The sequence below is a fragment of the Homarus americanus genome, unplaced genomic scaffold (genome assembly GCF_018991925.1).
Source record: "Homarus americanus isolate GMGI-L3 unplaced genomic scaffold, GMGI_Hamer_2.0 scaffold36734, whole genome shotgun sequence".
NCBI classification, from domain to species: domain Eukaryota; kingdom Metazoa; phylum Arthropoda; class Malacostraca; order Decapoda; family Nephropidae; genus Homarus; species Homarus americanus.
This window is the reverse complement of record NW_024733126.1, coordinates 10,411,268-10,427,121: the sequence shown is the minus strand read 5'-3', so window position 1 is coordinate 10,427,121 and position 15,854 is coordinate 10,411,268. Positions and strand designations below refer to the sequence as shown.

At 38.8% G+C, this 15,854-nt stretch overlaps 1 protein-coding gene across 1 annotated transcript in view; it reads left to right on the top strand.

The window, feature by feature from the left end:
- Positions 1–15,854, top strand: part of LOC121869359 — a 78,013-nt gene that overhangs the window by 48,860 nt on the left and 13,299 nt on the right. The window contains exons 8-11 of the mRNA XM_042370695.1: positions 2,203–2,301; positions 2,660–2,779; positions 8,343–9,235; positions 12,385–12,624. Coding sequence (XP_042226629.1) covers positions 2,203–2,301; positions 2,660–2,779; positions 8,343–9,235; positions 12,385–12,624 — 1,352 coding nt within the window. The remainder of the gene's footprint in view (positions 1–2,202; positions 2,302–2,659; positions 2,780–8,342; positions 9,236–12,384; positions 12,625–15,854) is intronic.

Sequence of the window (15,854 nt, the reverse complement as noted above, 5' to 3'; positions counted from 1 at the left end):
TAAGAAGCCTCCCTAAGTAGCAGTCCCAAAATAGGGTGAAGTTAGTTTTAGGCTCAAAGTTTTATCTTATAAAATGTCAAAGACTAAACTTGGCAAAATGTAACTTGCCATAATTTTGAGCAACATATACTGTAATTGTACTCACTTTGTACTCAAATATACTACACTAATGGACTAAAAAAATTTAACTTGTGCAAACTATGTGATGTTTATACTCAAATTATTCGCTCTCTTGCAAGGATTCCAGCACTGTAAGTTATATTCTGCCAAGTCAATTCAGTGACATTTTGTAAGTGAAAAATTTAAACTCCCTCTATTTGATCTGATAACTATGCAATTGGTAACTCCCCCACCCGCTGTTAACACCTCACTTCCCAGCTACTGTAGGGTGAAGGTAGTTATAGGCTTAAAGTTTGTATCTAATAAAATGTCTCAGACTAAACCTAGCAGAATATAACTTACATTGCTGGAATCCTTGCAAGAGAGCGAACAATTTGAATATAAGCATCACATAGTTTGCACAAGAGATAAATCTGTTAGTCATTTAGTGTAGTAGTACATTTGCATACAAAGTGAGTACAATAATATGTTGCTCAAAATTATGGTTTTTCACAGGAAAAAATCTGTATAACTAACTCGAGTAGTCAGGATAATATGTACGTATTGTATTTTGGGTGTTTTTTATATAATTATTTATCGTTTTTATATATTTAGTACATTCGCCGGACAATCAGCTTTTTGGGAAAGGTGGTTCCCCCCTTTTAGTCCGGATCTTCGAGGGTTCACTGTACTACTAATAACCCTTTCCATTTCCCTGCACTGTTGGCCTCAAGTTAGGGGGATATAATACAGAGGTGCTTGAAGGGCTGATACTTATGTTAAAACCTTAACTACACAGTCAGCACCCAAAACACCTATATAACTACTTCACCTTCTCTAAATCCAAGCAAGTGGTTCAAGTTAACTGTTTCTGAATCAGTTTCTGGCTCACAATTGATGAGTTGACGGTCGGAATTTTTTCATAAGATGGCAGGTTAATGGGTAAAGAAAACACTTGTATTCACTATGGTATTAATATTTTTAAATAAATTATGCCAAAAAGTGTCAAAATTAAGGGTTAAAGTTGCTAAAAAGTCGCGTGACTGTGATAAGCTCTGTGATTGGTTAATGTCACAGGTTGGCTCGAGCCGCCAAGCGGGAGCCTGGAGACAGCCAGCTGTGGTGTATTTGTTGTTACCAGCAGAAATACAGGACTTGTGGCCATATACAATATTGATATACACAGGCATACCTTATTTTTAGGTTAAAATAAATTACTGCTCAAGTATCATCGTGTGTATTTACTTGCTGGTGCCAAACTAATACAAAAGACTGATATCTCCAACATGGAAGTTTTCATCACTGTTCTCTATTTCATGTCTGGAAAATGTAAGTTTTCGTCATTGATGTCTATATTTAATGTTGTGGAAGGACTAGGGATGACCATGGTCAGGGAATGGGCTTGAGATGATTAGGATAGTGTGTGCATGTAACTGAGTAAAAATAAAAGAACAAAGTTAGGTAGATCTACTCGAAAATACAAGTTGTAAAACGTCCTTAACGCCTCATAGCTTGGCCCAGTTGTCTGGTGGTTGCAATAACAAGTCTAAACTGGCTACAGTGTTGCCAGTAATGTTAGCAAATGCAAATTTGAAAAGAAAGTTATCAGTACACCTTCATTTGTTATCAGGTATTTATAGATTGAAAAATAAATGCTGCAGGTATGGCATTAATAGATTGTAATGCTTGTAAGAGTTCAGGAATGGTTACTGCTTAGCTACCTCTGAAGAGTTGGATGTCTGCCATACGGACGTTAATAGTCTCAGGTTATCATCATCAGTACAGGATAGAGTAGTTATAAATCGAGCATTTATATTTACAATAATAATTTTTTAATTATTGTAATTAATAATAATAATAACATTTTTAATTCTGGAGGTGGGTTAGGTAGTATTTAGCCGACTGGAAATAGCAACTTGGAGCTTCATTAGCTTACAAGAGACTGCAAGTTCACATATTATAGGATGCAGGCAGATTTTTTTGGCCATTTTTCAGACAAAAAAGTGCATCTTATATGCCATAAAATATGGTAGTTTCTTTATCTCCATAGATTTTTCTATGAATAAGCAAAGGTATTAAGTCCATGATATAATTTTTTTTCAGGTGTTTTTTGTTGACTATGGCACAGTGTGTAAGTGTGACTACACATGTCTGCGTCTCATTCATAGAAGATTTTTCACACTCCCAGCACAGGCCATCAAAGTGAGTGATCATTAGTAATGCTGTACTTCAATTTACTCTACCCTCTTTGCCACTTGTCATTTTACCTGGTAGTCAGGTGGCTGATAGGTCTGTTATGCGCTGATTAATTATTGTATGAACAAAGTGACTTTCTTTAATTCATTATGTCTTTCTTTGAAATGATAAGGGTTTTTTAGTTTGACCCTCATTCATCTATCAACCATTTGTCCTTAAACTCGGATATTTCATCCCAATCAACCTTGAATTCTGGATATTTTGAAATCACCCCTCCCCCCCCTCCCCAAGAAGAAAAAAAATATTGTGTAAATGCAGTGCTTCTTTTCATTACTATATTTCATCTACTTATCAATATTTACAGGCATCTTTAAGTGGTGTGATTCCTTCAAAAAAGTGTAAGGTGTGGAGTCAAGCAGCTTCACAGAGGTTCCTGCAGTTGATCCAGAATAAAGAGCTTGTGGCCAAAATTGTCTCCGTAGAGGTAAGATGTGTTTTAAACTTGCCATGTATCAGAGGATTAATATCAATAAAGAAAAGATGGTTGCTTCAATTCATAGAAAATAAGAGGTGAGAAATACTGAAGTGTAATGGAGATTCAGAATGGCTCTAGTGGAGGATCAGAATGACTGAAAGTCAAGGATATGAGCTGTGGAGTTTAGGATTTGTGAAATATTGAACTCTGGGATGTTCTAGATGTTTGATTAGAATAACTAGGGTTAAAATTGTAAAGTGGATACAGTAAGCCCCCAATAAAAAGGACTAATTGGGGGGGAAGGCCGGTCCATTAAAGTTGAAAGTCTGCTATATCCAGATCCGGAATAATAATGGACTATGTCGGTTATCTGGCTATCAACATACAGTAGTCCAAAGTGACCACATGGCTCACCTTTCACCACCAACACTCACCATCACCACTAACAATCACCACCAACATGCACCATCACCACTATCACTCACCACCAACACTCACTATCACCATTAACATTCACCATCACCACCACATTCACCATCACCACTAACATTTACCATCACCACTAACAATCACCATCACCACCAACACTCACCATCACCACCAACATGCACCATCACCACTATCAATCACCACCAACACTCACTATCACCATTAACATTCACCATCACCACCACATTCACCATCACCACTAACATTCACCATCACCACCACATTCACCATCACCACTAACATTTACCATCACCATTAACAATCATCACCACCAACACTCACCATCACCACCAACACTCACCATCACCACCAACACTCACCATCACCACCAACATGCACCATCACCACCTATCAATCACCATCACCACCAACACTCACCATCACCACCAACACTCACCATCACCACCAACAATCAGCACCAACACTCACCATCACCAACACTCACCATCACCACCAACACTCACCATCACCACCAACACTCACCATCACCATTAACAATCACCATCACCATTAACAATCACATCCACACTCACCATCACCACAACACTCACCATCACCACCAACACTCACCATCACCACTAACAATCACCATCACCACCAACACTCACCATCACCACCAACACCACCATCACCACCACTCACCATCACCACCAACACTCACCATCACCACCAACACTCACCATCACCACTAACAATCACCACTAACATTCACCATCACCACCAACACTCACCATCACCACTAACAATCACCATCACCACTAACATTCACCAACACTCACCATCACTCACCATCACCACTAACTTCGCCATCACCACCAACACTCACCATCACCACCCTCACCATCACCACTAACACTCACCATCACCACTAACACTTACCATCACCACTAACACTCACCATCACCACTAACATTCACCATTACCACTAACATTCACCATCACCACCAACCTCACCATCACCACCAACACTCACCATCACCACTAACACTTACCATCACCACCAACACTCACCATCTAACACTTACCATCACCACTAACACTCACCATCACCATAACACTCACCATCACCACTAACACTCACATCACCACTAACACTCACCATTACCACTAACATTCACCATCACCACCAACACTCACCATCACCACTAACAATCACCATCACCACTAACATTCACTTCACTACTAACATTCACCATCACTACTAACATTCACCATCACCACTAACAATCACCATCACCACCAACACTCACCATCACCACAACACTCACCATCACCATCACCCACTCACCATCACCACCAACACTCACCATCACCACCAACACTCCACCATCACCACCAACACTCACCATCACCACCAACACTCACCATCACCACTAACATTTACCATCACCACTAACACTCACCATCACCACCAACACTCACCATCACCACCAACACTCACCATCACCCCAACACTCACCATCACACCCACCATCTACCAACACTTACCATCACCAACACTCGCCATCACCACAATTTGCCATCACCACAACATTCACCATCACCACTAACATTCTCACCACCAACACTCACCATCACCACTAACATTTACCCACCATCACCACAACACTCCCTCCACCAACACTCACCATCACCACCAACACTCACCATCACCAACACTCACCATCACCACCAACACTTACCATCACCACCAACACTGCATCACCACTAACATTCGCCATCACCACTAACATTCACCATCACACTAACAATCACCATCCACCAACACTCCCACCATCACCACCAACACTCACCATCACCACCAACACTCACCATCACCACCAACACTCACCATCACCACCAACACTCATCACCACCAACACTCCATCACCACTAACATTTACCATCCACTAACACTCACCATCACCACAACCTCACCATCACCACAACACTCACCATCACCACCAACACTCACCATCACCAACAACACTCACCATCACCACCAACACTTACCATCACCACCAACACTCGCCATCACCACTAACATTCGCCATCACCACTAACATTCACCATCACCACTAACATTCACCATCACCACTAACATTCACCATCACCACCAACACTCACCATCACCACTAACAATCACCATCACCACTAACATTCACCATCTACTAACATTCACCATCACTACTAACATTCACCATCACCACTAACATTTACCATCACCACTAACACTCACCATCACCACCAACACTCACCATCACCACCAACACTCACCATCACCACCAACACTCACCATCACCTCTAACAATCACCATCACCACTAACAATCACCATTACCACTAACAATCACCATTACCTCCTAACAATCACCATCACCACTAACACTCACCATCACCATTAACAATCACCATCACCACCAACACTCACCATCACCACCAACACTCACCATCACCACTAACAATCACCATCACCACCAACACTCACCATCACCACTAATAAATAGCCAAATCCGCGAATATCATTTACTGACGGGGGGGAGGGGGTGTACATTTTTACTAGTGTTGCAGAGAAACATATATATATTCCCTTTACAGTATGTGTTTGCCCTTAGGACAATGATTTTTTTTTCCTGTTTTGTGTGTGTGTGTGTGTGTGTGTGTTTGTGTGGACACATACACACACAAGAAAACACATACAGTGAATTCTGCTATAACGCGTGTTTTGACAACGCGAATTGGCTCTAACGAGATTTATGAATAGAGTAACGATACAGTGACCCCTCGTTTAACGAACACCTCGGTTAACGTAATTTCGATTAACGATCTGCCTTCCATAAGGATCTTCAATTCGGTTAACGAAAAAAATTCGGTTAACGAAGTTCTTACGAACCGACCTCAGCATGTTTTCGCTTGCACTGACCGGGCAACCAGCTTTAGTATCAGTCCGCCAATACATTAATCGGTTCTAGGGCTTAAATTCCTTACTATTTTAGTAAATATCAAGAAGTTTATACTATTCAATAATTTTAAAAGTTTAATATTCAATTTTTAGTCATTTTAACAATTATTGAACATAATTGAAGGTAAAGTGACTAGTTTAATGCGCGGCATCCAGCCTCTTAACACAGCAAACAGGAGTTAGTCTCTCTCTGTTTTCACTGGAGGTAACATCTTGCTTGAGACTCTCTTCAACTAAACGCTTTTTTCTGTGTTTCCAAGCAAATTATTGGTCATTTTGAAATATATTTTACATATTGACAATATATAATGCAGTGCAGTGTTGATTTAAAGAAAATAATCTTGAATTACACCAAGAGAACTAAAATTTTATGGGTGAAATGGCGCCATGGGGTGACTTCTCTTCCACCCCAATGCCTTCTCTTCTCCCTTCTCCTCCACCCCCATTCTAATTCCCATCATCATCATCATCATCCAGGAGCCTTCTACATACACACCTCAAAGTAAGTGAACTTTTCTACCATTTTTGTTGAATTTAGGAAATTTTCGGTGAGCTGGAACCAATTACCCAAAAACCCATTGAAACAATGGTTTCGGCTAACGAACTTTTCGGTTAATGAACGACCTTCTGGAACTGATTGAGTTCGTTAATGGAGGGGTCACTGTATTTGCAATACGCGAACGCTTGTTTGCTGAAACGCGATTTTTGCTTACTCTTTCTCCAATTTTGTGGTATTAACTGTGAATATGGTAAAGAAGAATATCTCCAAGAAGCGTTCTGGTGATCGCATTCCCGGTGTTGATCGTAAAAGAAAGGCTATAACACTTGAAGAGAAGCTCGATGTTATCAATCTCAAAATCACCCTTCTCCCCCATCAAGTTATATTCATATTTTTTCAAGGTAAAGTGTTACATTTACTGTATGATTTCATTGTTAGATATGAATGTAACATTTATTTAGACTGTACTATCCTTTGTGTTATGCTAACTACTAAATTTTTTTCGATTTCGAGTAGTAATCTGCACCTAACCCTATTTTCTCCATAAGCCCTGTTATTTCTATTACCCGAATTTCTATAACACAATGTTTTACAAGAACACAACTATCGCTTATTGCCATACGGCAATTTTTTCCTCGTAAAATTTACTGTCTAGAACGAGTGGCTCCCTGTCCTGGCTGCAAAAATTCCATCTTTAAAACTATCAGCAGACATTCTTGGGTACATCCAGGGTGTCATCCACAAATAATCAAGGATTGCCAATTAAATGCCCACGAATTGTCAGGACACGCTGTACTTATAATATATATGTAAAAAATAAATAAATACATAAATAAAATAAATAACGAAGTGATAATCGTGATAATATATTTTGATATATTCTTACTAATGCCATGTTACGTGTACTCTTCCAGATGATATTAAATGTCACATAATACTTCCTTGAGATAAATGTACAGTATATATTAAGTGTCATTAAGAGAGCTCAGGCATGTCAATATTGTTATTATTATTGACTGTGTATCTGTATTTTTCTGGCTAAATAAACCGTTTCAATATCGATAGTGTACATTAGTACAGTACGTTGCTCTCATTGGCAGAGAGACTGTATACAAGCATGGCCGCTGTCGGTGACTCCCAAGTGTTCTGTCTTATACCTTCTGCCTTGTGTTAAGGATTTTAATTTTTTTTTTATAGTAAAAACTCCAGGAGAGGACCAAGGAGCTCTATAATAAATCAGTGTTATGCAGAGTAGGGATAAATGCGGTATTACTGTAATTATTTGTGATAATTTGGATATGACTGGTCTATTATTTTTTACTTTAATAGTCCTGAATCTGTAATATATGAACCAGTCCAATGATCATTAAAGCCGAGGTCTGTTATAGATGGTGTCCGTTATATTGGGGGGTTTACTGTATATAGATATAATGTAGAGGGTGTGTTGGAAAAAAAGGTGGTGCATTACTTAAGGAGTAAATTGGGAAGGTGGTAAGAAAAACTGAGATGGGCTTAAAGATACATAGTAACAGGAGAAGCTGGAGGCCTTAATATCATAAGAACCTGCTCAGAAGGAAGATGCTTAGGGTAGTGAGGTATTCAAGACAAGTTTCTTGCATTATAAAAATGCTTCATTTCTTTCAGGATGTAACAACTGTGAATCTGTGGGACATGAGTGGAGGAGAGGACCTAAACTTTGCAGAAATTCTTGTGGCTGAAGGTTGGGCTGTCATCAGTTCAGCTCCCTTGAATGAAAAACTTCCCGCAGAAAGTTTATGTGATGCAAGTTTTGTTAACACACAGTTCAGAATTCCTGAAGGGCCAATCATTCAAGATGTTGGTCCAGTGACTAAAAGTTTAAATTTGAAAGAGGGTCAGAGTCATCGAGAATTGAATACAGTTCCCTCATTGTCTAACTCAGGAACACAAACTATTAATCTTGTGGATGCAACTGATCAAGAGGTTGTAGTAACTACCTGTGATTTTCTAACACCACAGAGTGTGACTTATCCACCCGTACCAAAAGATTGTAGCAAGAATTGCCAGTTTTCTCATGTGGCTTCTCCAACCATGACAGTTAAATCAAACAGTCACAGCCAGTCACCTCCTACACTTTTTACAGATGACTTTAATAATCACAGCTATTTATCTTCTTGCTCTCATAATGAATTGACAGAGTTGAATCAAGCAACATTACAAAACGAGATGATGTCCAGAAACCATGCAGCAGTTACTGATGCAAAGGAGCCATTTTTAAAATCAACTGGATTTGGAACAATTCCTGCAAGCCACAAAAACAGTTATCCTCGAGCTCAGTTAGTACTGTCTGCCTTTAAATTTGCTTCAACTGATCCTTCACCCAATAGTGAAACAGTACACGTAGATGTAAAAAGGACCAATCCTCCACCTGGGTTTAGCCCTGAACCTAATAGTGTCCAAATTGTTGCTGGTTCATCTGGACCCAAGACAAATGTAACCAGTGCTCAGTATCATACCATGACTCCCACAGAAATGGATTACATGTTCTTCAGTGATGAGTAAGTTGTTTTTGTACTCTTAATGAAGCTTTAGCACTGTTTAATACTTTAGGAATTCTATGTAATAAATAATAATAATAATAATAATAATAATAATAAACGGTTTATTGAAAAAGTTTGCAGCCCGAAGGCTGAAAATATACATTGGACATAAATGACTTATTACATACATTGGTGGTTTAACAAAAGCCTTCATTAGAGAAAGGTGAAGGAACATACAGTGAACATACAGATTAATGTTTACACAGGTAGATCATGTGAGCTGAGGTGTTGAACAGCAGACACGTAGTGTAGTAACTCCCTCACAGATGGCGTTATGAGGGGCATCACGTGGAGTACTAGTTCCCTCACAGGTTGTGTTATGAGGGGCTTGATGTGGTGTAGTAATTCCCTCACAGATGGTGTTACGAGGGGCCTGATGATGTAGTAGTTACCTCACAGATGGTGTATGAGGGGCCTGATGATGTAGTAATTCCCTCACAGATGGTGTTATGAGGGGCCTGATGATGTAGTAGTTACCTCACAGATGGTGTTATGAGGGGCATCACGTGGTGTACAGTAGTACAGTAGTACCCGGGTCAATTGAACCCACAGGGTACCGCGGAAAGTGAAAACCGCGTAAAGTGAACAACAGAACATATGGGATCAATTCCAATAGAGACTGGCCCGACCCCCAAACTCCACTTTTTCCGACACAATACCTATGTTGTAGTAAAAATATCATCTAAATTTTATGATGGTATGCTCACACAATTAATATTTAAGAGAAATACAGTCGCCAGGTTAATGTCCATTCAAATAATGGACTCAAATCCCCCCCCCCTCTTCCCAGCTCACTAGCTCCTACCTCTCTGAGAAATGTTGGGTGAAAACACTAGATTTTAACGTTTAGTAATAAATAATACCTCAGACTAAAGTTAGGATAAGTGACTAGTTTAATGCGCGGCATCCAGCCTCTTAACAAAGCAAACAGGCGTTAGTCTCTCTCTGTTTTCACTGGAGGTAACATCTTGCTTGAGACTCTCTTCAACTAAACGCTTTTTTTCTGTGTTTCCAAGCAAATTATTGGTCATTTTGAAATATATTTTACATATTGACAATATATAATGCAGTGCCGTGTTGATATAAAGAAAATAATCTTGAAAACCACCAAGAGAACTAAAATTTTATGGATGAAATGGTGCCATGGGGTGACTTCTCTTCCACCCCAATGCCTTTTTTTCTTCCTTCTCCTCCACCCCCATTCTAATTCCCATCATCATCATCATCATCCAGGAGCCTTCTACATACACACCTCAAAGTAAGTGAACTTTTCTACCATTTTTGTTGAATTTAGGACATTTTCAGTGAGCTGGAACCAATTACCCAAAAACCCATTGAAACTATGGTTTCGGTTAACGAACTTTTCGGTTAACGAACGACCTTCTGGAACGGATTGAGTTCGTTAATGGAGGGGTCACTGTATATGCATGATACAGTTTTTTTTTTTGGTGACTTCACAACATTTTATTTACCATCACTATACTTAACATCACTATACAAGAGGGACCTTTCAGTTTGCACCCTTAACTAAGACTTCCCTCGAGCCAGGAGTAGGGGTAAAGGGTGCATCGAAACTATGGCAGGTGAGTGTACATCTAGAAAATATTTTTGTTTGTACAGTATTATAAATAGATTATTTTATGTGGCAGCCAAGGCAAGGCGCAAGAACTGAATAGAAAATGAACGAATACAGTAATGGAACGCGATCAGCTGGGCAGTACCAGCTGACTCAGAGACGTGTGTGTCGATACATAGACATAGTTACAGCTCAGTGCTGACTGTCACCACACAAATGTTCACTTCCCACACTTACACATCCATGCACTTCACTTTTCTTATTTTATAGTTTTATATTTTTTTTATTTCTAAGTCACATTAGAGTATTGTAATTTGTACTCTTTTGCTATGTGTTAGAGAAAATGGTTTTACTAGGGTAGACTGTAAAATATAGGATATTATACTGTATAATATCCTGAGTGATTTACATCCCATGGAAAGTACCTGTACATGTTTACATGTTTATTTATATACTCTGACTTGAATTATACTTAAGAGGAAACAAATATTTGTTGAAATTTTTTAGTTTTTATTACAAAAACCTTAATTCATATAAATATCAACACCATCTCTGAAACATTTATTATTTCTGACTTAAAATATTATGACAAAAATTATAATTTTGGTAGCTTGATGCAATGGTTTCATCACCAACGCCTTCCTGTCTCTCTATACTTCACTTTAACAGCAAGTTGGATTTAACAGCATGGGACCTGATTAATTGGCACGGTCCAGGTCCAGTTGATGCCGTTAAATCAAGGTTCATCCTGTATACACGATATCTGTGTAGCAGCATCCACACACATCAGGGATCCAGATAACTGTTTTTCAACAACCATGAACTGTAATTTGAATTACTAGACCTACATTTGGATATAAACTGTGATTTCAGTCTCCATTCCCTAATTATGTGTGGGGAAAATACTAGTTACCTGAAACCCACCCACACTCCTCCCTTGGTGAGGTATTAAACTGGCAATAAAAAATTTGAGCTTGAACACTAAAATATTACACTTGATATCTGAGGATGATTTTGAAGTGCATACCAGTAAGATAATGAATCAGAGTCAACACACAATACAGTACAGTAGTTTGGATGATGTGTCTGTTAATAAACTATAGACCATTTTTGATGGGTAAAGAAAATGTGTTTACTATTCAGTGTTTCTTTCAAGTAATTTATTTCCTCCTCACAGACATAGAATGGGATTTTATAGTTCAATCCTTCATTTTTACCTACCTTATTTATGTAATGGCATCCCAAATCAAAGGTGGTCATGCCGAGGAGAAAAGACCAGTGACCTCAATAGGATCATCCCTCCAGTGTTCTTGATAGCCCAGTAATGTTGTCAGTATTATAGCTTGAGCTGGTAGGCTGTTCCATAGGTTTACCACCCTCTGTGTGAAGTACAGTATTTCCTTACATTCATCCTGCATGCAGTCCTGAATTTAGGGGGGTGTTTAAGAGAAAACAGTTATTCTTTAGGTTCAGTAATGTTAACTATCAAACAGATTATTCATATATTTATAAATTTATTTCTAACACCCAGAGATGAACCAGATGGACCCTATCAGTATGAGTGCAAGATAAGACCCACACCACTGACTGCTGGTAAAAAACTTTACATTGTAATGTTAAATGCAAATCCCTTTGTCATGAGCGCTGATATATCCCAATTGTTGTGGCACTCGGATATCCTTGTGACTCTTCTCCAGCAAAAAAGAAGAGACTACCCAAAGATTATTATTACAATAAGAGCTGACCCAAATGTGTACAATAAGCTAATGGAGTAAGTATTGATGGTGGTTTAGTATTAACTGATTATGCTACAGCTGTGGGTTTGGGACACAATGTTAGGAGTATCCATTTTGGAGGAATAATCTATGTTCTTATTGTAATATGAGTCATATTGGGTAATAACAAAGTGATATAGGAATAAATGTACAAAAACAGTAAGTATCTGTTAACCAAAAATTTTGGACCCACAGGCTTTTGTAAATGGATATTTAAGTAAATTGGATACTCTCGTGAACATGTGTCCAAGGAAGGCATGTAATAAACCATAATACAGTACTGTACTTTTGTGACTTTGGTTATATTATTAGTCTCTGCAAATGCCTGTACACTAACTCACTTCATTATTCTCAAACACTCTCAATGTTATTAAGTCTACAAATAATCTTTCAACGTGTCATCATTATCCTAATTTGTCCACAAACTCAGATGAAGACAAATAGACTCATCATTCACACCATGCATAGTTACTGAGCCAGTTACCTGGTTGTCCCACTTCTCATTTACTGTAATCTCATGTACTGTACTGTATTATGCATGTAGAAAATGGAATAAAATAAAATTACTCTACATTTTTAAATTTCATAATTAGAATACCGCACTCAGATATCTTTTTTTATTCCTCCTGCCAGCTGTTGCAGGGGTCCTGGGCATATAGTGTTTGCATTTTTCCTTTGTTAGATAAGTTTTTCAAGTGCGGTAATCAGACATAATACAGTATATTGTACAGACAAATTCTAATTGTACTGTATATAATTTTGTTTTATCCATCAAAATGTTTTCCATTGACCAATATTTTAAGTTACAATGTCTCTTAAGGACTGGAAGCTCATTTAATTCTTCACACTTGTATTTCTAATTCCAGTCAACTTGTATTCATAGTATAATGTTTGAGGCACTGTATTATGTTCCAAGGCACAGATTCCTGTAGAAACAGTCAAATTATTCAACTTAGCTTCTTACATATCCTAATATATTTCTATCCCCATTCTATTAGTGTGGAGGAGACATGGTGTTAGTTACATCCATCTGCCCACATGCTCGACCACATGTTTCTCTGTGTTGGGTGATGATATTTATTATAAAAGTGGTGATATTTGGTTTATAGCAGAAGCTGCCTCTAACTCACTTACAGGTTCTATACTTTTCATTTTAGTATTGTTATTATTATGAAATTTTTCTAGTCATTCTGTTATATATCTCATTTTAAGGATTTTTAACATTTTTTTTTTTTTTTGTGCAGTAATGTCCAGTATTCTCATATGTTTAGTGGTTTTATGACCTGGAGATCTATCACATCCTCTGGTGACAGTTTATGCATAGCAACACAGAAAATTATGAAGAGCTTTTGTAAATTCATTCATATTTTTATTTTTTATTTAGATATTTGTTAGGGACTTGGTAATTTTCTGGCAAACCCTGATGTTTTAAAGGAACTCTTCAATATAATGTTTGTATTTTAACCAGTGAAGGTTATCCAAGGTGTGTTATGGCATAAAGATTGATTATCTACTGATATTATGAAAAGCTTTTATAGCATTTTACCCTACCCTTATTCTAAGGAGGTAGGGTAGGCCATCCCCACCTTCTTGTGGTGCACACTGTTTGTACACAGGGCAGTGTACTGGGCCCGCTGTTGTTTGTTTATTTCATAATTGACATGATGGAAGCTAGACTCCTCCATGGAAATGTTTGTGAAAGATGCCAAGTTATTCAGGGAAATAGAGCCAAACAGACTGAAAAACTTCATAAAGATCTCTGAGTTTCAATAGTGGTCTAAGAAAGGGCTGCTAAGATTCAATGTTGCGAAGTGTAAGAAGATTCACCTGGGTCTTTCCAATGGTAAGGAGGCGTAACACATGTCCCAGTGGGAAGAAGAAACTGCATTAATAGAGAACGAATGTGAAAATGCCCTGGGTTGTGTATGTTGACAATGAACTGAAGTTCTCAGGCCATTGTGAGAAGAAGGTGAATCAAGCTATTGAGCTAGTAGGTCTTTTAAGAAGGTCGTTCAGATATCTCGACAGTCTGTCCCTTGTCACGATCTTCAAGAGTGAGGTGCTTCCCTGAGTAGAGTACTGTCCGGTCTCCAAGATAAAAAATGTCCAAAGGAGGGCCACCAGACTGGTGCCTACACTTCGACACCTCAGTTATCCAGAGATTAGAGCGCCTACAACTGCCTAGCTTATACTACAGAGGGGCAAGGGGTGACCTAATTGAGGTCTATAAACATCTCAAGAGGGCACTACTTGGTCGAGTGCCCATGCCTCGAGCTGGCGGACACCTGTCCCACAAGGGGTCACTGTTCGAGGTTCAAGAAACCACAAGTCCAGAAAACTGTGAACTCTTGGAACAATCTGCCAGAGATTATTGTGATAGCATTGAGTGTGAGCTCTTTCAAGACCAGACTTGATCAACACTGGAGCAGGTTCTGATAGATTCATGAGCCAATGCATGTCCAGTATTTGCCATCAGTGCATAACGGAGACATGACAGACCACCTACGCGGCTAACAAGCTGATCAGTGGCTAAGAGGATAAAAGTAAAAGTAAAGTGGAACCAATTGGGAGGGTGCCACTTAACATCTAGCAGCTGTTTTTCTTCTGATCTGTCTCTTTCAACTATTTTTTCTGCTTGGTGTTGTATTTTAGAGCCCCTGAGGTTTCCCAGGCAGTTTGCAAGTATTTTTTTTCTTTTGTGTTTCCACAATGCCAAGCAAAAAAAAAATGCCCTGTATGCAGGAAGACGGTGACCAAGACAGGGCAGGCTCTATGGTGTTGGTACAGGTAAATCTCGATAAACGATGTCCCGTTCAGTGATATTCCGTTTTAATGATGGTCATGAATTAATTCCACCTCGCTATATATGATAAAAAAAAATTGATAAGGAAACAATATTTAACCCTATGTACCACCATAGGGAACGCATCTCTCGTGCTGCCACACGACCAACCCGCACACTACAGTCCTGTGCCTGGTTCTTTGTCGATCTCATCTGCCAGTCATCGTGTAGCTCCATGATTATTGTTCAGCATCGTTGGCTGTATGTACATTGTACTTATTATTGGTGTTTTTGTTTTATAGTAAGAGAACAGCACTAACATTTACACCGAACTGTGTTATGGTGACTTGGAAGTGATTTTTTTGTGTGTGTGTGCATGACTGTAAAGTGCTTTGCCTCTGTTTTGTGAACATGTGATCTGTGTCGGCCTCCCAGAGGCTGTGT